General features: G+C 58.4%; 10 protein-coding genes across 10 annotated transcripts; 4 read left to right on the top strand and 6 right to left on the bottom strand.

The window, feature by feature from the left end:
- Positions 1-159: 159 nt before the first annotated feature.
- Positions 160-1,058, top strand: ACO1O0_000572 (HCNGP-like protein-domain-containing protein; the record flags this gene model as incomplete). The annotated part of the gene is made up of 3 exons (XM_083190070.1): positions 160-228; positions 291-345; positions 409-1,058. 3 exons carry the CDS (start codon positions 160-162, stop codon positions 1,056-1,058), a joined length of 774 nt encoding a protein of 257 aa, XP_083053929.1.
- Positions 1,059-1,372: 314 nt separating this feature from the next.
- On the bottom strand, positions 1,373-2,536 carry ACO1O0_000571 (DUF3712 domain-containing protein; the record flags this gene model as incomplete). The annotated part of the gene is made up of 3 exons (XM_083190069.1): positions 1,373-1,711; positions 1,777-2,335; positions 2,391-2,536. The coding sequence occupies 3 exons, from the start codon at positions 2,534-2,536 to the stop codon at positions 1,373-1,375; spliced, it is 1,044 nt and encodes a 347-aa protein (XP_083053928.1).
- Positions 2,537-5,122: 2,586 nt separating this feature from the next.
- On the bottom strand, positions 5,123-6,893 carry ACO1O0_000570 (FMN-dependent dehydrogenase-domain-containing protein; the record flags this gene model as incomplete). The annotated part of the gene is made up of 4 exons (XM_083190068.1): positions 5,123-5,209; positions 5,294-5,367; positions 5,504-6,793; positions 6,866-6,893. 4 exons carry the CDS (start codon positions 6,891-6,893, stop codon positions 5,123-5,125), a joined length of 1,479 nt encoding a protein of 492 aa, XP_083053927.1.
- Positions 6,894-7,687: 794 nt separating this feature from the next.
- On the top strand, positions 7,688-8,458 carry JAC1 (J-type chaperone JAC1; the record flags this gene model as incomplete). Its single annotated transcript, XM_083190067.1, has 1 exon — positions 7,688-8,458. The coding sequence occupies one exon, from the start codon at positions 7,688-7,690 to the stop codon at positions 8,456-8,458; it is 771 nt and encodes a 256-aa protein (XP_083053926.1).
- A 293-nt stretch (positions 8,459-8,751) lies between these two features.
- On the bottom strand, positions 8,752-11,029 carry RIM8 (uncharacterized protein; the record flags this gene model as incomplete). Its single annotated transcript, XM_083190066.1, has 2 exons — positions 8,752-10,644; positions 10,715-11,029. 2 exons carry the CDS (start codon positions 11,027-11,029, stop codon positions 8,752-8,754), a joined length of 2,208 nt encoding a protein of 735 aa, XP_083053925.1.
- Positions 11,030-12,871: 1,842 nt separating this feature from the next.
- CDC6 (AAA family ATPase CDC6) lies at positions 12,872-14,728 on the bottom strand (the record flags this gene model as incomplete). Its single annotated transcript, XM_083190065.1, has 2 exons — positions 12,872-14,616; positions 14,680-14,728. 2 exons carry the CDS (start codon positions 14,726-14,728, stop codon positions 12,872-12,874), a joined length of 1,794 nt encoding a protein of 597 aa, XP_083053924.1.
- A 1,024-nt stretch (positions 14,729-15,752) lies between these two features.
- ACO1O0_000566 (FMN-dependent alpha-hydroxy acid dehydrogenase) lies at positions 15,753-17,458 on the top strand (the record flags this gene model as incomplete). Its single annotated transcript, XM_083190064.1, has 4 exons — positions 15,753-15,915; positions 15,941-16,163; positions 16,221-17,236; positions 17,301-17,458. The coding sequence occupies 4 exons, from the start codon at positions 15,753-15,755 to the stop codon at positions 17,456-17,458; spliced, it is 1,560 nt and encodes a 519-aa protein (XP_083053923.1).
- Positions 17,459-17,848: 390 nt separating this feature from the next.
- Positions 17,849-18,566, top strand: ACO1O0_000565 (TspO/MBR-related protein; the record flags this gene model as incomplete). Its single annotated transcript, XM_083190063.1, has 3 exons — positions 17,849-17,960; positions 18,023-18,116; positions 18,194-18,566. 3 exons carry the CDS (start codon positions 17,849-17,851, stop codon positions 18,564-18,566), a joined length of 579 nt encoding a protein of 192 aa, XP_083053922.1.
- A 381-nt stretch (positions 18,567-18,947) lies between these two features.
- On the bottom strand, positions 18,948-20,026 carry ORT1 (mitochondrial carrier domain-containing protein; the record flags this gene model as incomplete). The annotated part of the gene is made up of 2 exons (XM_083190062.1): positions 18,948-19,841; positions 19,922-20,026. 2 exons carry the CDS (start codon positions 20,024-20,026, stop codon positions 18,948-18,950), a joined length of 999 nt encoding a protein of 332 aa, XP_083053921.1.
- Positions 20,027-21,145: 1,119 nt separating this feature from the next.
- CSH3 (Shr3 amino acid permease chaperone) lies at positions 21,146-21,899 on the bottom strand (the record flags this gene model as incomplete). Its single annotated transcript, XM_083190061.1, has 2 exons — positions 21,146-21,735; positions 21,806-21,899. 2 exons carry the CDS (start codon positions 21,897-21,899, stop codon positions 21,146-21,148), a joined length of 684 nt encoding a protein of 227 aa, XP_083053920.1.
- Positions 21,900-22,275: the final 376 nt, after the last annotated feature.

Here is a 22,275-nt window from a genome sequence, read left to right as displayed (position 1 = left end):
TAGTGCCTTAGAACGTTGGAGCCTTGGAATTGAAGATGTCATGGCTTCAGCTGGCCGGGGTTTTGCCGCGTCGCCATAGAACTGCGCTAGTCCGAATCGGATCTCATCGCCTCACCTCTTCTTTCCTTTCACTCTAACAACACATGAGAAGCTGTCGTGATGGCCGGGCTGGTTGGATATGCAAGCAGCGATGAGGACGATGAAGTAGAGACGCCACAGACTCTCCAGGTGAGTATTTTTTATCAGTGAGTTACGTCTGTATTTACCGACTGACGAGACATCAGGCACAGCCAAACCCCGAGCAGCCGCCAGAATCCGAGGCAAGCACAGCTGTTGATAAGAAAGGTAATTGGGTTGCCCTACAAACTCTCTCTCTTCTTTTCCCAGCAAGCTTACGGGATTATCAAGGATATCGGGGGGAACAAAAAGCTTCTCAAGCACCGCAGCCACAGGATGAAAAGCCCGTCGTTGGTCCCCTCCCACAGCGCGCCGTCCCCGTGGGACCATCCCTCCCACCTCCCGAGGACTCACATGCCGCCGCCACTCCCACCACCATAGACACGAGCCAGATCCCAGGGTCTCCATACACGGCTAACCGGGCCTTAATACACGACCTCACCCTCCCCTCGGTGCCCAACCTGGATATCCCGCCCTCGCCGCCGGGGTCGCCACCGCCCGGCACGAGCAAGAAGTTCGAGCAGTTCCTCGAGCTCAAGAAAAAGGGCGTCCACTTCAACGCTAAGCTCGAGAACTCGACGTCTCTGCGCAACCCGGGCCTCATGGACAAGCTGATGGCGTTCGTAGGCATCGACGAGAGGAGCCAGTACGAGACGACCCTGCCGACCGACCTGTGGGACCCCAAGAGCATCCCGGACTCGGCCTTCAGAGCCAGCCTGAGGAAGAGCCGGGAGAAGATTGAGAAGGAGAGGGAGGCCGAGAGGGCCGGTGGGGGGAGGAGCGCGGCCGATTTCGTCCCGGCGACGACACCTGCCGGAGCCAGCACCTCGACCGCTGGAGGACCAAGCCGCGGCGAGAAGCGAAAAGGCGGTTGGAACTGAAAGATGTTCAAACACAGCGCGCGACTGCGGACTACGAGTACGCACACTGTGCCAGCTGAGTGGACATGCGAAAAATGATACCCATTGCGAAAAAGAAGCTTGTGAATGCTTTAAGCATCATTAATTTGTGACCAGAGGCCAAACTAGGAACTGCACATTCGAGGTATCATGAACCAAAGCGCGCGCCGGGGCTTCCCCCCAATATATCTGACATAGATATCCATTCACGTCCAAACTCAGATAAACCCCCCTTCCCCAGACCAAAAAAAAATCACCAGAGATTGCTATTCAAACACGCTTCTACCAACAAAGACTTAATCATCCTTCTTGTCCTTTGTGCACCTGGGATCAAAGCCAATGTTGTTGTAGATAATGGTGGCAATGTCAATCTCAACGGTCTGGTTGGCGCTGCCGAGAGCGGCGGCGAAGTACGTAAGGTCCTTGCCGTGGTTGGTAACGGTGTCGCCGAGCAGGTTGAAGGGGACCTTGCCCGTCTTGCAGTACTTCTCAGACTGAGCGGCCTTGAGGACCGGGGCCTGGTCCATCTTGGCGCTGATGTCGACGACGTTGCTGCCGGGGTGGAGCAGGAGGTTGTCGATCCAGAGGGTGCCGATTTTCTCGCCGTCGATGAAGTTAATGAAGCTGACGTTGCCCTGGGGAGTAGATATATGTGAGTAACAGTGCGAAACATCAACTCGGTCAAAGGCGAAAAACTTACAATGTCCAGGGTGAAGTGAGAAGCGTTGGGAATGTCGGCCTGGCCGTAAAAGTTCTTGCCATTCTTATCGAGCTTGGTGGACAGCTTGGCCGTCTTGGCATTGACCTCGGTGCCCTTGAAGAGGTTGAGGGCCTTGACCTCGAGCTTCTTCTTGAAGTCAACCTTGTACTTGCGGCTGAGGCCGCGGGGCTGGGCCTTGGTCTCTCCCTCGATGGCCATGTTGACAGTCTCGTTGTTGGTGAACCAGATGTTGAACTGAGTGAAGGCCTCCATGTTGGTAATCTTGACCTCCTGGCTAATATTGACGACCTGGTGCTTATCGGCGGTGGTGGCGGGGAAGTCGAGGGTGGCGAAAGCGACACGGGGCTCGACATCAGCCAGGTACATGTTGCCGACGAAGGGGTCAATGTCGGCATGGATGGAGCCGTCGGTGGTGATGGTTGAGTCGACCTTCATGAGGTAGTTCTCAGGCTCAGTCTCGAGGATCTCGACGCCCTGGATCTCGAGCTTGGCGTCGTCCATCTTATCCTGGGCGATGTTGGGAACACCGACAAAGATGCTTTGCAGGTGTTAGCGAGGGCAGCCAGCAACCCAGAGGCCAGACGGGAACTTACACTAGACAGACGACGAGGACAACAACGCAGACAAAGATGATGGCGTGCGCCCACCAGAAGCGCTTGCAGTGGGCGGCGCATCTGCGCTTCTTGGACGGCTTGACCACCGCACCGGAGGACTGGTTGACGATGTCCTTGTCAGACATGTTGGGCAGCTTCTCTACTACTTTTCTTCCAGTGTGAAAGGAGAGGGATTTCAAAAGAATGACTCGGTTCGATCTGGCTTGGGGGAAGAAGGAGTAGAAGTGAAGTTCAACTCAACTCAGACTCGGACGGGGCAGACAGACGGACAGAGCGAGGAGATTGGGAGCAGCAGGGGGGCCACCGTTCGAGCAGGAGGGTTTATGTATGTCTGGGGATATGGGGATGCCGGAGGGGGGCCCCATCGGGGCTGTCTCCAACAAATGACCAGGTGCTAGCGGCCCAAATGGGCTCCGTCCTGGTCTGTCAACATGTCAAGAGTCAAGGCATGTGGGAGGCCACCGGGGCAGATAGGGCAGGGCACCGGGGCCGAAGTAACAGCCGGGGCTCGAAACGGCGAGTAACGGCGTGGGATTCCCACTGTAGCAATTCATCGTCGTGCCATGCGGCGACTTGGGCAGCCTGTCGATGAGTGAAAACCCAGATTATCGTGCTGGGAGTCGAGTCCTGGCTTGGTCTGGCTTGGCCTGGCTCACAGTGGCTTGGCCCTTGCTCCTCACATGGGGGGGGGGGGAAGGAGCACGGCGGTGCGGTGCCCGATGCGGCAAGTGCCCGAGACGCCAGCCAGCCAGCGCCTGCGCATTTCACCGTCCCCAGACTGGCCCCCGCATTGGCTCAGAGCTTCTGGGGAAGGCGGGTCCTTGGATTCCTTTAGCAGCTCTTGCCACTTGGGGGAGTCCGTGCCCCCAATTATTGTCCAGGCGCTCTCCATCGACTCCATCCCTGCCCCGACATGGCCCCTACATGCCACTATGGGGGCCTCTGCAGGAGTTCTGCAGGCTCTGCAGGGCATTATTTTAGTGTCCTGGCTTCTGAGAGGGCGAAGCTACTGAATCCTGCCCATACAATTTAAAACACCAGTTGTCCCTCGGCTGCTTGTGATGAGATCGCGGCGCACATGATTGCACATTCACGATGAACTCCTAGACTCCCCCAAACCACCCCATGGGCACCCCATCCCAAGATCTTCCGATACGTATCTCCTTCTCCAGTTTGCGCACCGACGCCTTCGCATTAAGCTTAACTGGCGGTGCAGTTCCTAACCGCTTCCCAGGCGCTCAGTGGCTCCCCCAGTGCCCAGGCCCTCCCCCCCCGAGAGTTTGCGGTCCAGCCGCCTCCATCCATCTCGCCTCGGGCGGGCCGACAGCTGAACTTTGCGATGGGACGTCCATTGGCCCACGACTGCACAGGTCGACCGCTCTCCAAGACGCCACTCCACCGGTCATGTGGCGCTTCGTGTTCGGCGCAGAACACGGTTGTGGGTGCTGCCATTGAGTCAATGGCGAACTCTGTCCACCACATTGTCTTGAAGAAGCTTCTTTTTCTTCCTTGGTGATGCCCACCAACAACCCCGACGCGGGCCGACTCTGGCAATTTTCGTCTCTGTCGTGTCTACGTCTCGTCGAATAGCCTTCTACCCTTCTAATTGGGAGTACTCAGCAGGCACTTGCACCATCGCGGATGCACGGCATTCGCTCACCCGTCAACCCCCCTGTACGTAATATGTACATGTAGCAAACAACTGCTGTCAACGACAGTGGGCTACAGCCAAGACACACATGCCGATGTCTCTTGTCAACGCAGCACACAAGACTGCAGATGACGTCTCCAATGAACGCTGTCTACGATTATTACACTTCAACCCGTTCGGCCATGATCATGTGTCGGTGGCACATCGCGCGCCTCGAGGCTCAGCTCGCTCTGGGTAGTCACTCGTATCTACTCGGTTGATCGCCCGATCATCCCTGCACGCTCCTTTTCGCTCGAAGACTCCAAGTCTCCAAACCCCCCCAACATGTTAATAATCTCTGTTGCCATGGGGGGGGATTTTTTTTTCTTCATCGCCCCTCCCAGTGGCCACTCAGAGCACAGCACACAGCTTACCAACACAACTCGAACAAGGTGCTCTGCAGCCTGGACCCTCCGAGGCCTCGGCCCCTTGGCCTGGTTCGTCTTGTGATGCTACCATGCAATTTCCATCCTGAGGCGGGATTTTTTCTTCTTCTGCGCGTTTCCCACTTTCTATGGCCATGCTTGCGAACCCGTTTCCGAAACACCGGGCACCGGGAGACGCCACATTGCCGGTCCTCCCAAGGTATTATTAGTATTGGCCCTCGCCTCACCATCATGAGATGGTGTATAAGTGCGTCAAATGTGAAGGAATACTCCGTAGTGGTTCCATCAACGCATACCGTGTCTCAGGTTCAGCACCGCCTTTGTGTGCGAGGGGAGCGCTTATCTCGTTCTGCGGTAAACATGTGAATACGATATATCTCTTTCCCCGGTCTATGACTGTAGGTACTAGTAGTATGTACGAAGTATGTATGCGTCTCCATGTCCAACTCTGCATATTCACATCCATCCAGGCGCCCGTCGAGAGCGGCCCCCCCACGCGAGAAGCCGAGGCTCCATCTGATGACGGCTGTCTATTCAAAACACCAGATCTGCTGCTCTGCCGGGTGATCCCTTGCACGCAGCAGAAACGAGCAGGGAAGCCAACGACATGTCGAGTAATCTTGTCGATAGCCTCGTCACAACTTGGACTGCTCCCACAGCCCCTTCTTGTCCAACCCCGCATCCCCATCGTAAATATCTCTCTCCACACGCCGAGTGTTGATCTGTTTGACCCTCCCGTGTTAGTCCCCCCGGCCTGCGCGTCATGACGTCTTGTCGGGAATGGATTGTTGCTGGGGTTCACTTACAAATCTGGGGCCCAGCTCCGAGACGCTCTTGGCTCCGAGGAGGCGCATGCACGTCGCCGTCTCAGCCTCCAGGACTACGCCGTGACGATTAGCTCACATGTTACCGATGAAAAGATGAGCCAAGGGAAAAGGCAACTCAGGGGCTGGGGAGAGAGAGGGGGGAAGGAAGAGACACGACGGGGAGGGAAAAAAACCAAAAAAAAAACCTACTCTCAAACATCCTCTCTACGCCCGCTTGACCACCCGCTCCGAGACCGAACAGCGCCGCCCGTCCAACACCCACGGCGCTGGCGCCCAGGCACAGGGCCTTGACCACGTCGGTGCCGCGCTTGATGCCGCCGTCCACCCAGACCTCGATCTTGCTGAACACCTCCGGGCAGTACTTGCGGATCTCGAGCAGCGTGTGCACGGCGGGGGGCGCCGTGTCGAGGGCGCGCCCGCCGTGGTTGGAGAGGATGATGGCCTTGACCTGGGGCGCGTACTGCGCGGCCAGGTACGCGTCCTCGTGGGTCTGGATGCCCTTGAGGACGATGGGCAGGTGGGTGTGCTTGGCCAGCCACGGCAGGGTCGTCTTCCAGGTCAGGTCGCTGGCGGTGCCGAAGAAGAGCTGCTGGCCGACGCCGCCACCGCTGGGGCGGTTGTCACCGCTGTAGCTGGCGGCCGTGACGGTCATGTGCTTGTCAAAGTTGGACCGCTCGTCCTCCTCGCGCTTCCCCGGGACGGGGGCGTCGATGGTCAGGGCGACAAACTTGAACTTGTCGGGCATGGCGTGAATGCGCTTGAGCATGGCGACGCTCTTGCTGCGGTCGGTCTGGACGTACATCTGCCAGCCAAAAATCTGGCCGGGGGGAGAGTCCTTGACGATCTGCTCGGGGGTCATGGAGGCGCTGTTGGAGATGACCTGCAGGGCGCCGAAGCGCGAGGCGGCCTTGGCGATTCCGTGCTCGCCGTCGGGATGGCCCAGGCGGGCCATGGCGGCGGGGGAAACGTATATGGGCAGGTTGACCTTGTTGCCGAGCAGGGTGGTGGACAGGTCACACTCGGTGCAGTCGAAGAAGATGCGGGGCCGCAGCAGGATGTCCCTGTAGGCGGTGTTGTTGAGCTTCTTGGAGATGAGGTCGTCGCCGCCCGAGTAGTAGTAGGCCCAGGCCTTCTTGGGGATGAGCTTGGTGGCCTGGGCCTCGAGGTCGTCGATGTTGAGGAGGGCCTCCATGGGAAGCGGGCGGTAGGCAGCGTCCTTTTCGGTGCCGGGCTTGGCCACGGGGGCCTTCTGCTTGACCAGGCTGTCCGGGTTCACGCGCCCCAGCTTGGCCTCGGGCTTGAGGTTGTCCTCGAGGGTGCCCGGGGGGTGGACGGGGTCGTAGTCCTCGGTGGCATCCTTGCCAGCCAGGGCGAGGATGATCTTGGAGCCTCCCGGGTGAGAGGTGAGGAAGTCTGTGACGTCGTAGACATTGCCGTAGAGGATGACCCAGCAGCTGTCGGTGGTGTTGTGTTTGGCGACTGCGAGAGTCAGTCAGTGAGGTGGTGGAGGTGGTGGTGGTTGGGCGTAGTGTAATAGTGGTGGGAACTCACCCTCAGCCGCGTCAAAGACCTTGGCCATCTTGGACGTCGATTTGTCGGGAGAGGGCCTGATGGTAACTGCGAAACAGAGCAGGTCGAGAATTGGAGAATTGGACGTTGGAGACGAAACGCGGGCACTTGTAACGACTCGGGCAACTCCAGCGGCTTCTGCGGCTTCAGCGGCCTCAAGCGACTTCGGCGGTCATTGACCCGCGGTGGCACCCTCAGAGGCTCAAAACTGTCCCTCACTCACTGGCAGTGGTAAGTAACCCCGACTCGTTTGGGGATCGCTCGCCGGGAGCAGCTAAATGTGGACCGACCGCCACAAACCGTCACTGGCCGATGAGACTCATTACGGAATACCAGATTCGTTCTCGTGAGAGGCTGATAGTCTGATGGCCTGGCGCCAGTTAGGGATTAGCGATGGGGACTCGATGACCCCCAAAGCCCCATCCGTGGGATAAAAAGGGGCCCCTGAGCAGGCAGGACCACATTGATAATAGTAATCGGCCTTTACGCCGACGGCGATTGGGTCAATTCCCGTCCTCTCCATGCGTTGACCCCGTTGCGCGACTCGTGCTCCGTTCCCGGCCTGGACCTTGCCAAGAAGCTCCCTTAGACTTTGGAGGTACGTACCTTGGGCCTTTTTTTTTTCGGGCTGTTCGCTGTGCAACGTCATGTCCGAGGCCAAATTTCCGTTACCAGTCAGCCTCACTTCGCACCACATACGTACATCACCACCACCATCGCCGCCAGAAACCATCCGATTCTAATGTTCGTGGGGCACCTGCAATATCGAAGCTTGAGACTACCCAATTCCTACTCCTCCTCGCCATGCGACTGACAACCTCGTCCCCCGTACGGGACATGTCCCGACTCTGCCTCCGCTGCCGCCGCCAGGCCCAGGGCCCCTCGTCTCTGCCACGTCTGAACCGCGCCGCACCCGCCCTGCGCTCCTCTCCGCTCTCATACCTTCCTGTTGCCCGGCTCCAGCGCGCCTCCTTCTCCCACGCCGCCCGCGCGCTCTCCTCGTCCTCGTCATCCTCCTCCTCGTCCTCGGCCGCCCCCCCCAAGACCCACTACGACATCTTCCCCGAGACCCTCCCCGATGGGCCCCCTCCCGCCGGGCACTTCCCCATCGACACGCGCGCCCTGCGCCGCGAGTTCCTGCAGCTCCAGGCGCGCGCGCACCCGGACCTGCATCCGGCGTCGCACAAGGCGCGCGCCGAGGCCGCCTCGTCGCTCATCAACGAGGCGTACCGCACGCTGGCCAACCCCCTGCTGCGCGCGCAGTACCTGCTGTCGCTGCGGGGCGTCGACGTTGCCAACGACGAGACCCTCAAGGTCGAGGAGCCGGACCTGCTGATGCTGGTCCTCGAGGCCCGCGAGGAGATCGAGGAGGCCCGGTCCGAGGAGGACCTCGAGCGGCCCCGCGCCGAGAACGACGAGAGGATCCGCGAGAGCGAGGATAAGCTGGACAGGGCCTTTGCCAACGACGACGTCGAGGCCGCCAAGAGGGAGGCTGTCAGGCTGCGGTACTGGGTCAATATCAGGGATAGCCTGGATAACTGGGAGCAGGGCAAGCCTGTTGTGCTGGAGCACTAGGGGACGCACCGGGGATGTAAACCCTGATACTGTTTTCCAGGCTGTATGAATTTTGATGTTTTGAACAACAAAGGTATCTGTACTCGAGATATTTGTAAAATTACGCAAGAGAGTCTCTCATCTAGACACATGGATATATTTTTATATAAATATCAGAACCAAGAAACCCCCCCGACGCCATACATGACATAGTCCAACCATGCACCTTTCATAACTCCACATCAGGTCTTGTCGCTCTCATACTATATACCGATACTATCTTGAAGCAAACCCACTCACATGAATTTGCAATGTCATCGCTCATACGCCGGCAACTGCTCATTATGATGCCTCGCCCCGGCGTTCGACGGACCCGCGCCGACGCCGTAGCCGTGATGCCCAAAGTCATCCTCATCCAGGACCGGGGCGCTGGGCGCGCTCGGCTCCGCGTCCGGTGCCATATCCCTTCTCGACGTCCCCCCGCGCCTCCCAACCACATCTTCGGGGACTTCTGGGGGCGCACTCGCCTCGCCTATCAGGCGCCGCCGCTCCAACTCCTGCTTGTCCTCACCAGTCGTTGAGGGGTCCGCTGGCCGTGAGAGGTCGTCTTCGGTTGGCGCCGACGGCCCCTCCCCGCTGCCCTCCTGGGGTGAGCTGGGGCCGGCATGGGGTAGCCTCGGTGTATCGTCGGCGTCGTAGACGTTGTCGTCCGCGGGCGAGGACGGCCCAGCGGGCGGCTGGCTGGGCAGCAGTCTTGTCTCGGCCTGGCGTATGCGCTCCTTATCTGACATATTGTGATGGTCAGGCAGCTGAGGGCGCGGCACGTAGGCCGGTGATGCGTCACCTTCATGTCCTTGTGCCGCGAAAACGTATGGTTGCAACGGCCCTGTCTGTGTCGGGGACTGGTGGGATGGTGGCGGTTGACCGTAGTGACGATGGGTGCTGTGCGGACCAGTGAAGTAGCCGTTCGAGGGCTGGCCGTTGGCATATGGAGTCCCATAATGGTAGTCCTCGGGCTGGCTGTGCTCAGTGTTGTACGCCTCGTCGTCCTCGCTCAGAGTTGTCCGCAGTGTCCTCGATGAAGCCGAGACTCGCGGCCGTGCACGACCCCGGTAGCTGTCTGTGGTGCCGACAATAGTCTCCATGTTCACTGCGATAACCCCCTTCTCCCTGCGAAGCGGCGCCGTGTCGGTAATTGCTGACCCCCTTCGGGGGTTGTAGCTGTTGGAATTCCCGTCGTACATGCTGCTGCTCAATTTTCCGAGCCTCGATTCCTTCCCACCCTTGAACTGGTTTGAAAGTCTCCCCCCGAGGTCTACAATGACCTCAACCCTGTAACTGAAAGCAATCATATTCCCTGGAACGCTTTTAATGCTCGGGAATGAGTCGTCGGGGACCTTGACCGACACAGTGACCGATGTCTGCAAAGTGGCTGGGTTGACAATGAGCGGCGCTGTGGTCTGGTCGAGGTCTTTGCGAAACACACTCGTCGAGCTCGTTGAAGACAAGGACAACCCCCCCATCCCGGTCCGGGATTTGGGGTATGCCTCCTCCTTTTCTATCCGCTTCTTGTCCTCCTTGGTCATCTCGCCTGTGAAATGCACCGCGTTGGGGGAGGAGTTAATCTTGCCCTGCCGGAACAGGGTGACAATGACACCAGTCATGCTCTTTAAGCGTTTGATATGCTGAACCGTCACTCGGACGGATACTGTGTCTCCGGGGAGGCAGCCTCCCCTTAATAACTCGACCGTGGCCGTGATGGTTTTGTCGTCCACAACCTGCTGCTTCGCTGACGCGACCTGGGCGAGCTCGGCGCGGCTTAGACCGCTGGTGCTGACGCTCCGACTGCTCTCGCCGCTGAATTCACTTCGTATGTCGCTCTGGTCCGGATACCGCGGATCTGGCGGGCGATCGCGACTCGAGTCCTCGGTCATCACGGACGGATCGACGGAGTTTGGTTCCGATGCGACATCCGTGGTCGTCTCGGGCGTCGCGGGCGCCGCCTTGTCAAGCGCCATCGACTTCTTCCTCCGCGTGCGTTTCGATATCGGCTCTAGGAAAATAGTTCTCGGGCTCGGTGTTCGTACTAGCCCGATGTCGAGTTTGTCCACTAGCATCACCTTCCTATCGCACGAGGTCGTCGGGGTAATCGATGTTGGCCGGGTCAGGGTCGCTGAGATCATGTAGGCAATCGACCCTCGCTCAAACTATACCCGTGGTTAGCACTCCCGTTCTCTCTCACAGGCCAGTCTTTGACCCAAGGTCCAGCAGACTCACATCGATGCTACTCGGCAAGCCCTTGGACGGAAACACCAAGTCGAAGCCAAACTCATACTTGCCCGCCTCCAGGCGGCCATCCCCGCTGAGGACCTGCTCGTCTTGGAACAGGCTGGCGAAGCCGTTGCCGTGGTACTGCGGCCGCTCGAAGCTCCCCTGGGGCAGCAGCGCCGGGGTGACACTCTGCGCCTTGGCCCCCAGGGCGGGGTCCTTGTGGACACGAACGTAGCCGCTGAGGGCGACGGTTAGGTGCGTGATGCGGACGGGCTTGACGACGACGAGGACGACGGAGCCGCGCACGTGGTCGCCGGCCATGTACTTGCGGTGCGGCTCGTGCGGCCGCACGTGGAAGTCGGCGACATTGCGGTTGCGCGAGCGGAGGGGAATGGGCAGGCTGAGGCGGGAGAGCAGGCTGGGCCGGGACGAGGACGAGGACGAGCGGTGGCCTAGAGAAGGCCTGCTGCTGCCGCTGCCGCCGCCGCCGCCACCGCTGTCGTCGTCCTTCTTATTGCTGCTGTTGCCGCTGCTGCGCGGGGAGGGAGACGAGGCGGGTGGTGTCGCGTCGGGGCTGCTGGTCGATGGTGGCGCGGCGGGCGCGGCGGGCGCTGCGGCTATCGAGGACCTAGGGGTGGTGGACGAGGCGCTGGGTCGCGAGGGTGACGACAAGGAGTGGCGGCTCTGCATTCCCGATTGCGAGGCGGGCGGCATCGGCACAGCGGCGATGAGGACGCGTTGTCGTCGTCGGGCGCTGTTGGGCGAGGACGAGGAGGCGGAGGCGGAGGCGGAGGAGGAGGAGGAGGAGTTGGTGGGCGTGGGAGTAGCAGGCGAGGCTGGTGCTGAGGCTGACGCTGAGGCTGGAGATGATGGTGAGAGACGGGGGGGTGAGCAGCCAGGGGACGGTGGTGTTGGCTGCTGCAACAACGCAGGTGGGCCTCGACGATGGCGATGCTTTGGGTAATGATGGAGCTGGGATGTCTTCGAGGGCAGCGGTCCCGTCGATTGAAGAGTTCGGATCCAGGAAACAGGCAGCAAGGCCGTGCTACTCGAGTCACCTCCTTGCAGCGGCGGTGTTGGTGGTGGTCGCGGTGGGCAGGCACCAGCAGTGGGGAGGAGGTGGGCTGGCGGGCGGATAACGGCTCCAGCGGAGGGTCCAACGGTGGTGGTGGCGGCCGCTGGTAGTAGTGCTGATGGTTGCGCTGGTGGTTGCGCCGGTGATTTGAGGTGCGCTGGTGGTGCCGTGGCCAGCGCGGTCAGTGGTACTGACGCCCCTGGCGCACGCGCTGGCGGCCACCCAGGCGCCGAACTCGCTGGAGCAGAATCACCACAAGATGCCGGTGGCCCCGACGTCCCCAGATGGCCAAGCCCGCCATCATCCGGACCGCGTGCGACGCTGCTCGGGCCCAGCATTCCCGGTCGTTTTCTCCAAGACGGTTACCGGGCGCCTCTGGCTTGGCTGGAATGCCTGCAGGTCTTGGAACCTCGTCTCAGTGCCTCCCCCCCTCCTTCTCGAGCTGCTGCCCTGGAGCTATGGCTTTTCGCCAAGCGCTGGCGAGGGCGCCAAGAAAAGCTTAGTTCTCGGAGGGTCCTGGGCCGCGTTCCTCCTGGTGCGACAGTGTGCTGTGGTCGGCGATTTCCAGACGTTGCTAAGGCTGATCGGGAGGCTGACTCGTGCCGAGACGGTCATCTGAGATCTGGGGTCTGAGATCGGGCCGGGCGGTGACAACGATGGGAAGGCGGCAAGATGGTCACAATCCTAGAGTCGGAGGGCGACAAAGGCCTCCTCTTTTTAATTACTACAAATGTAAATTAATCCACGTCGGCGTGTGTGAGTGAGGCCATTTCCCCCTCTCTTTTGCGTTTCGCCCCTTTCCGCGGGTCCTGTTCGCCACCTTCATTGGGCGATGCCCGAATCATTACCTGATTGACAAAAACCTAGGGACCGATCGACAACGTCTTCACCTCAAAATAGTTAATTCTTACTCAGCCATTCGGTCTGACTAGACTCTCCTCTTGGTACATGGTGCTATCTGAGCACTCTATCCATCATGTGTCCTATGTCTGTATAACGCCAATGCCTCTAGCCATGCAGTGCCAGTTCCCACAAGTATTCCGCCGTACGCCAAAACAATGCTAACATGCCGTCGTGAAACCATGCACCTAATCCAGTGCCTCGCCGCTCAGGATGCTCTTGAGGATCCCCGCGCCGATCCCCTCTGCCATGGACTCCATGTCCTTCTCTCCAACTGCGCTAGCAACCCGCCTCTCATCACCGCTGGCCGCCACCGCTTTTCGGCCTCTCTTGCTCGGCGTCTGCGGTGTCACAAAGCTTCCGTTCTTGCCGTCGACGGCGTTGACCAGGCCTAGAGTCTCCAGGCTTCCGACAACTTCTCGAAACTCCGAGCTCGAGAGCGGATGAAGGACCGAATCACGCGTGCAGAGGCGGCAGTACGTGTCGAAAAGTGTCTTGATTGTGGGCGCTAGTGTCTGTGACTTGGAGGCCGTTCCCGCACCTTCTGCCGACCTAGCGCTCGCCCTGATGCGGTTCTCGAACGCAACTAGGGCACAGAGAGCGGCCTTTTGCTGGAGGTTCAGGGCCTTCATGCGCTGTGTAGTCCCGTTGCTAAACGCGGCCGCCGTGACCTTGTTGAGGTGAGCGATTGATGCTCGCGGGGCTGTCTCTGCCGCCATGGCTTTGAGCGACTCCGACATGATTTGCACAACGCTCTTGGATCGGCCGCGGCCGGAAGCGTCGTTGACCTTTTCGCCGAGAGGTTTCTTGGACGGGGTCAACTGCAAGAGTGTCTCCCGAGCCTCGTCCTCGTGCTTTGACCTCGTCTCTGCCTCGATCAAGTCTAGAGCCCGACGGCAAATCTCAAATGCCTTGCGCAGGTCTCCGGTCTGACTCGACACCTTGCGGGAGCACAGCTCAATGGCTGCGGGATGAATAAATGGGACGTGACCCTCCTTGCCCTCTGGCATTAGGGACTTGAGTCGAGTGGTAATGATGTGCTTGATCTGGGGTGCCGTGTATGGGAGAAAAGGCAGAAGCTCAGGCTTGAGATTCTTGGCCTTGAGCCGAGGGAGGAAACGATCCGTCAGGTCCAGCGCGTTAGCGATGCCGACGAGAGTAAGGCTCGAAGGGGTTTGCAGGGACCACTCGAAGAGCCTGTACAGGCTCTCAAGCCCCATGGTTAGAATGTGGTCAATCTCATCTAGCGTCACAAGATACGCTGTCGATTCAGTTGTCTTCTTGGAGCAGAACAGGCTCTGCAGGGTGGAGAGGGCATCCGCCTCTGCCAAGTCATGGCCGTCTCCGAGTAGTGCTCCTAACAGGGTATTGTACAGGTCCTTGGACGACTTGATGCTCATGCAGTTGACGTATGCCGACTGCACACCCTCCTTCTCCGAGTGCTTCTGCAGCATCTCGGTGACCATGGCGCTCTTGCCGGTGCCCGGAGGCCCGCTGACATATAGACATCCACTGGGAGTCGCGGAGGAGGGAGAGCAGCGTTGCAGGAAGTTGGTCAGATGGTCCCGCTCCGAGTCGCGCCCAATGAGCTGCCCAGGCTCAGCGCCGTGAGCGAAGAGTTGACGCGCAGTGTGGTAGATGGTCTGGATGGTCGAGGGGGAGGCGGGTGTGGAGGGCGTCATCCGCTTGAAGAGCTTGCCGGCGGACATGACGACATGCCGCGGCGTGCCATGCTGGCCGGACAGCGCATCGCGGTGGCGGGGAGTCGAAGGGGTGACGGGGAGCTTGTTCTGGGTTCGTTGTCGCTTTGCCGGAAGCTCGTCCAGGCCATTGTTGCGTTCGTCTTGAGGGACATCGGGGTCAAGGTTCTCGTTGTTGCAAGTGACGGGCTTGGTGGCGCGTCGCGTCCGCTTGCTTGGTGTATGGGGGATTGCTGCAGGCACGATGTGAGAAGGAGTTGCCTTTATGTCTCCTGCGGTGACAGTTGCGGACTTACCGACTTCCACGGTAATCCGTGTCCTCTTTCCCAAGGCGGAACACGACATCGTGCAATTAGAGGCAAGAGCGTCACAGAAAACCAACAGAAAATTGGAAAGCTAGGAAGGATGCACTTTCCAAACGTTGAGACGACTCGAGAAGTAAGCAAGAAGGGGGATTCATAGAGGTGGGAAGGGCGGTGGGGGAATTGGTCGAAGTTGAATGTTCAACTGGCACGATTGACTGGAGGTCGAGGGAGTTTTGTCGTGCGCACTGGAGCTCTCATGCCAGCCGCGCGCCATTCGAATCCCTGGCGCTGGGACGCGTCAAGACGCGGCCAAGCGCGTCGCCCATTAATGTGGTGGTCCGTGCGCAGCGATTTCGTGTCTCTGTGGATCGCGAGTCCGTGATGACGGCGGCTGCTGAAGGACCGCGTGGCGATTGGCGCCCATGCTGCTACCCGACGCACCAGCCAAAGTGAAATATTTCATCAGTGGTATAAACGGATGTGAGCTCAAAATCATTTGTGCCTGTGGCGGTGATTCAGGTTTTCGAGGCTACAAGCTGGTAGTATATCTATGGATGTCAATTTTCATTGTGTGGAGTGTGATTGATTGATTGATGGGCCCCCCGCACAATTGCTAGCAGGTACGTACCGTGTACGTACCAACGCGGGCCGCTCCACTCCACTCGGGCCCGATGCGGGAGGACGAGTCGGCCCCGGCGCCTGGCAACACAACAATTTGCACTTGTACAAAGCAGAGCAGAGTACCTCACTGGAGCACTGTTGGCATTTTTTCTCCGAGCGCGGGATAAAAAGACCGAGTTGTTTACTAATAATCAACATGCAGTGGATCCTTTGCATACTTCCAGTCAATGGGGATACTGACCTCTGCTTCTCCAGCCCTCCGCGATCGGTCTCCCTGTGCCGGGGTAAGGGGCACTAACAATAATAAGATGTACGAACGATGGGGGCATCCCCAGGTTGGATCTGCCCTCCCTTCTCCGCTGGATTACGCATCTGTCAACTGTGAGCGAGATTGTTGGTCTGCTGTCTGCTGTTTGCTGCTCTAGCCCCCAACTAGGTAAACGATGCAGGGAACGAAACTGGTCTCGGCCACGACAGTGCTCGTGCATGACAAACCCGAAGACTGTTGGATTGTCATTGAGGACCAAGTATGGGACGTCACGCGCTTTGTCCCAGAGCACCCCGGCGGTGCCTCGAGTACGCTGTTGCCTCGCTCCGGGATCCAAGGTGCGCTGCTGACCGCTCATCGCAGTCATCCTCAAGTTCGCTGGTAGAGATGCCACCGAGGCCTACTCAGAGGTCCACTCTAGCTCAGTTATACGACAGAACCTGCCACCGGAGTACTTCAAGGGGAATCTCGATCCCTCCACCATCACCGAGGGGTGGAAGGTGGCAAATACGCCGCACGCTGAGACCAAGACCGCAAAGTTGGAGATTGCACACGACAAGCCACCCCTAGACAGCATTATAAATCTGTAAGTCTTGCTGGGTTGACCTCATTAGGCTCACAGACTGACGTCGCTGCCATATAGATACGACTTTGAGCAGGCGGCCGCCGCAACCGCCCCCAAGAAGGCGTACACTTTTTATTCCACAGCGGCAACCGATTGCTGGACCCGAGATGCCAACGAAGCTATGATCAAGCGCATCTGGTTTAGGCCGAGGGTCATGAAAGATGTAGCCGCTGTGGACATATCCTCTACCATTTTAAACATCCCCGTCAAGATGCCCCTGTTTGTCTGCCCCATGGGGCTAGTCAGGCTTATCAACCCAGAAGGAGAGAAGGCTTTGGCACGTGGAGTCAAGTCGAGTGGCATCTTGGAAATTGTAAGTCAGCGGCAGCCCAGTACATGTCCGGCTTTTGCTTCTAACACTAGTGAGATTTCGTCAGGATCCAGCTACCCCATCGAGGACGTCATGCATGAAGCACCTGACTACCCATTCTTCTTCCAGCTCTACCTGAACAAGGACAAGTCCAAATCCAAGGAGGTGCTTCAAAAGGCTGAATCTCTCGGGATCCGGGCTGTGTTTCTCACAGTTGACTCCGCCGGCAGAGGCAAACGCGAGTCTGACGAACGGCTCAAAGTAGACGACGTGATTGTGAACCCCGTGACGGGGGAGCGCATCAAGGCAGACAAGAAGGGCGGCGGTCTAACAAGGATGATGGGTAGCTACATCGACCAGGGCATGACCTGGCGCGACATTGAATGGATCAGGAGTGTGACCAGCCTCCCCATCATCCTAAAGGGCATCGGTTGTGCCGACGACGCCAAGATTGCGATGGAGTGCAATGTCGATGGCATCATGCTGAGCAACCATGGTGGGCGCAATCTCGACTTTTCGCCGCCGTCCATCCTCCTACTCCTGGAGATGCACAAGAACTGTCCCGAAGTGTTTGGCAAGATGGAAGTATATGTCGACGGAGGCTTCCGGCGTGGAGGGGACATTGTGAAGGCACTGTGTCTGGGTGCAAAGGCCGTTGGCATCGGAAGGTCATTCATGTACTCGCTGCATTACGGCACCGAAGGGGTAGAGCACCTTGTCCAGTGTAAGTTGCAACGTCCCGTGCGATAAGTGGGTTGAGAGCATAATCGCTGACACGATGTCTACAGTACTCAAGGACGAGATGGAGAGTGTTATGAAACTCATTGGCATCAAAGACCTCTCCGAGGTGCATCCTGGCCTCGTCAACACGTCGGATGTTGACCACTTGGTTCCATCTGGGTCAGGGCATCCGTATGCCAAATGGAGGCCACGTTCAAAGATGTAGAGACTTTATAGCGAATAGCTTCACTGTACTGACTTCCCATGATGTAGTGATGGATGAAAAGGACTTTCCTGCGAGCAGGTAGCTATTGCATTTAAATGAATCAATTAGGTATGAACGGAAAAAGAACCATACTTATCAATTTTATTTACTTTGATTTACTTTTTTTTTTAATACAAAGAATTACCTATATAATGTGCGAAGTACTTGGTCAGGTGGTTGGTTGGTGCTTGATGATGCGGGAGTCTATTACGTCACTGAAGCCTGAGCTGAGCACCCAAGACACGCGACTTGAATTCAGTTTCGACTTCAACTTGGTTCCGTACAAGTCTTTCCAATTTCCTCTTCTTCATCGCCCACTCTTCCGGTTGTCCACTTGTAACAGACGGCAAGATGACGACCTACATGCCATCCATCACCATTCCCCAGGCGGTTTTCCTCCATCCCGCCGCCTCCGTCGCCTTGCCCATCGCCCTCGGCACGGCCGTTGGCTACTCGACGCGCCGTGAGCTCCAACGCCCCTCATCACGAAACCATACCTTCTAACTCATGGAATTATATATATAGTCCTTGATACGCAAAAGACATACCTCTCCCTCAAGCAGCCTCCCCTGCGTCCTCCTCCATGGGTCTTTGGTCCCGTCTGGACCGTCCTCTACGGGTAAAGCTCACCCCCTGCACACTACTATTATCATCATCCCCTCCTAGGAGAAGCATCGTCTGACCTCTATGACACAGCATAATGGGCTACGCCGCCTACCGCGCCACAAACACCGGCCTCTCACCATTCTCCTCCCCGGACACCATCCGAACCACCCGCCACGCCATGACCCTCTACACCGTCCAGCTCGCCCTCAACGTCGTCTGGATGCCCCTCTTCTTCGGTGCCCGCCGCCCCGTCGAGGCCACCGCCGACATCCTGGGCCTCGCCGGTGTCAACGGCTACCTGACCTACCTCTGGGCCGGCATCGACCGCGTCGCCGCTTGGTGCCAGGTCCCTTATCTTGGCTGGCTCGGCTTCGCGACGTACCTGTGCGCCGGCGTCGGGTACCTGAACGGCTGGGACCTGTCGGAAAGGGAAGTGAAGAAGGAGGAAGGCAAGCAAAACTAGCATGGTTCTTGTCTGTCAAGTTTTGTGGCATGTCTAGCGGAGCCACAGTATTGGGCGTCAATGGCGTTGCAGGCGTGCGTGGTTTACATGGAAAAGGGTCTTTAAATTGGTTTTAGCCATTGGTAGGCATGTCTATAGGCGCCCCTTCTATCCCTCTATGTAAGACTTGTAAGACTACTATCCCGACGTGTCCCGTGCAAAAAGAGGCCTCCCATATAGTAGTATATCGAATGTCAAATGCAGTCATAGCAAACGCCCGTTTAAATGCTCATCTCAAGTACAGAGCCAGCCAGCGTCTCTAAAGCCACCCCCAATACCGTGACAGTTATAGGAAAAATAAAACCCCTCTTCGTGACCATACCCACCCCCCATCTCTCTATACTATTGGAGAGGCAGCTGGCGCTTCAAGCCGTCGTATACCATGAATATGAATGCAGAGCTAGGCGCCGCCCGCAGGCAGGTGATGCCGCAGCCGCGGTACAGCCCGCGCAGGCCGTGCTGCCGCCACAGCGCGACGCCCTCTCCCCAGAAGGTGCGGCGCTGCTGCGCGCCGCCCCTGGGCGCCGTCTGCATGCGCGATTTGATGGTGTCGGCGGGGAAGAAGAGGAAGTTGTACGACACGCCCGCGGATGCGCCGGCAATGGCCTGCTGCCAGAGGGGCAGCGGCCTGGACAGGATGTCTGCCCTGTCCTGGTCGGAGGCCGCTGACCCCGCCGCCAGCCGGTAGAACATGGCCGTGGTGGTCTCCTTGGCGCCGAACCAGGCAGAGCAGCCGCCCGCCTCGCGGATCAGCGTGCCCAGCTGTCCGTGCCAGAAGCCCCGGAGGCCCTCGTGTTTGAACACATCGCGGATGACGGGGATCGGTCGGAGGGGCGGTGCAGACGATGACCCCTCGGCGAGGGTGGGAGCCTGGATCTTGCACTTGACCAGCTCAATCGGGGTGAGGACGAAGGATGTGAAGGCGCCCGAGAAGGCACCGGTGACCCAGAGCTCGGGCAGAGACAGACCCTTCTCCCGCGAGGACAGGCCGGTGACAAAGAGGGTCTCGCGGCCAAAGCTCTCGAAGAGGAAGAGGCTGCTGGTCTCAGCGGCGGCACCAACTAGGGGCGCGCTGATACCCCGGTACAGTCCGAGGAAACCATCGGCCTTGATGGATTGTCGGAAGCAGTCCAGAGGACCGGTATATCGTAGGGGTAGGTTGTCGGGCTGGCTCTGGAGTCGAACTTTGACTGTGTCGAAAGGGTATTCAATGTATTTGCCGACGACGCCGGCGATCTAGGTAGAGAGCATGGTGGTCAGCTTCAGGAATAATGCAGGTGGGATTGGGGATGGGAGGCCTGGGTAGGGTGCCGTACCGAGCCGTAGAAGACGTCCTCGACCGCCTCCAGCAGAGCTGTCCTGCTCTTGGTCGCGAGCTCGCGCGTCCTGGTGGTCTCGACCGAGACAGGGCTAGGCTCCATCATCCACGGCGGTCTGGCAGCGTCGGCGAGGTCCTGACAGATTTTCCCGGTTCAAGTAAGGGGCAATTGAGCTGTGTGTAGGAAGCACGTTTGTTTTTTGTGCGGTCTCGAGTAGGTAGGTGGTGGTAGTCTCGAGCGGTCTCCCCTGCAGACCCTAGAGCCGCCAGTCCAGGTCAACAGCAGAACTTGCCGAGGGCCAGGTTAAACGCATCGTGGGCCCGAGCGACCGATACCGGGTTAGTGGGTTCCGCCGTGAGGATCCGACGAATTGGCAGCTCAGTACACGCTGGCCAGGCCGTGATCGTACTGATTGATAAGATGAAAGAGGGCAGAAGGGTGGGGTGGGAGCGGAGAAATGCGTCGATTTCGCAAGGGTTGGATGCTGAGCGGATTTTTTTTTTCCTTATCAGATTCGGCCCTCAAAAGGCGGCGTCAGGGCCCTCGCGCCCGAATCAGGCCCACGCTGATGGATGCCAAGCAATTCACACAGTCGGAGTCCGCAAGAGGTGTCGCAATTCCGACTCTCCGAGCTCATGTCTGGATTTTAATGTAGAGATATATGCTGGTGGGCTGGTTTGTGTGTATATGCCCCGTCTGGACACATCATCAAACCTACTATTTCAACAGAACCTTGATCTTTCAACGGCCCGAGGCGCGCAGCAATTTCATCCAAGGAACCTCCAGATACATGGGCTGAAATGAGTGCTTTCGTGGGCCAGCAGAGACATGCATGCGCATGGCGGTTATAGCGTAGGTGTGGGTGGTGCTCGTCATCTCGACAGCTTCCTTGATCCTTCGCCAACAACAGCAACGAGCGCGAGTCTCGGTATCTTATTGCACCTATTTTGTACCGTATACATACTACATGCAAGGCCAACAGGCACCTCGCACGGGTATATTCAACACCCTGCACATTACCATGGTCCCATCCCTCATCATCTTAACCTCGTGACAGGCCGACACTCATCAATCAGACACAGGGCCTCGCCAGCCCCAACCAAGACGCCATTTCCGGCCAACTTTTCAAGCAACCCAACCGATCCTACCGATAGAAAAGACCGGCATGCTCCCAACAAGATCGCTACAGAGTGAATGAGTGGGTGAGTGAGTGAAGCTCTTTTACTGCTTCTTCTTGGTCGCGGCCTTGGACCCAGAGGGGACATCCTCGGCCTTCTTGGGCTCCTCCTCCTCCTTCTCCTTGGCCGGACGCTCCTCACGGTCCTTCTTCTCGGCATACCACTGGCCGGCCTGGAGGACCAGGACGCCGATGAGGACGAGCGCCAGGATGGTGTTGCTGGCCGAGAGCACGCGGAGGCTGTCCTCCCTGCCGAGGATGACCTCGCCGTTGACGCGGCCCTCGCGCGTCTCCTTCCACTCCTCGGTGTTCCAGATCTCGGCGCTGATGGCACGCAGGCCCTTGACGGTGTTGGAGGTGTAGACGGCGACGACGATGAGGTAGAGGATCATGGAGGCGCCGTCGAAGAGGAAGTTGGCCTCGCTGGGGCGCCACATCTTGACGACGAAGCCGCTAAAGACGGTGGCCAGGACAATGTTGAGGACGCGCGAGATGAGGGGCGGCGACTGGTGCATGAAGCGCAGGTGCGTTTCCAGCTGGTCAAAGAACCCGGGGGCTATGGGCTCCCTGCTCCAGAGGAGGGGGAAGTCGTAGGGGAGCATCGCAAAGAGGATACCGAGGAAGAAGCACGTCGCTGAACGGAGCGCATTAGCAGGCAGACCAGAGAAGGGTATCCCCGAGGGATAGATGCGTGGTATACATACGGCCAATGATCATAAAGGTCGCAAACGAGGTCGAGCCATAGTAGTTGGCCGACCTGGTGGTCTTGGAATGATCGATGAAGGAAGACCCAGCCATCTTGGACAAGTGCAGAAGCTGTCGCCGATGGTATCAGGAAAGGACAGGAGCTTTGACGGGCTGCTTCGCACAGGCTAGCCGTTTAGGAGAGGGAGGGCTAGAGATACTGGTGATGCTGATGATGCAGGAGTACGAGGAGCTGAGCGAGATTCCGTGGCGTGGATAACGGAGCCCCACTCAATTTAAGCTGCCAGCAGGGGAACTCTAATAAAGTACTCGTAGTCTGCACCACCTCCACATCATGGACCCTAGATGATAATATTAGGTACCTGCGGAATATTTTACGCGCATCAGCCCTGAATCGTAATTCTAATGAATCGTCTAGGTCGGAGGCCCCCATCAGCAATCGCACCTTGACATATGATACAAAGTATGG

Source organism: Amphichorda felina (assembly GCF_050947745.1).
Source record: "Amphichorda felina strain 45539 chromosome Unknown scaffold_1, whole genome shotgun sequence".
NCBI lineage: Eukaryota > Fungi > Ascomycota > Sordariomycetes > Hypocreales > Bionectriaceae > Amphichorda > Amphichorda felina.
This window is presented reverse-complemented; position numbering and strand designations above follow the sequence as displayed.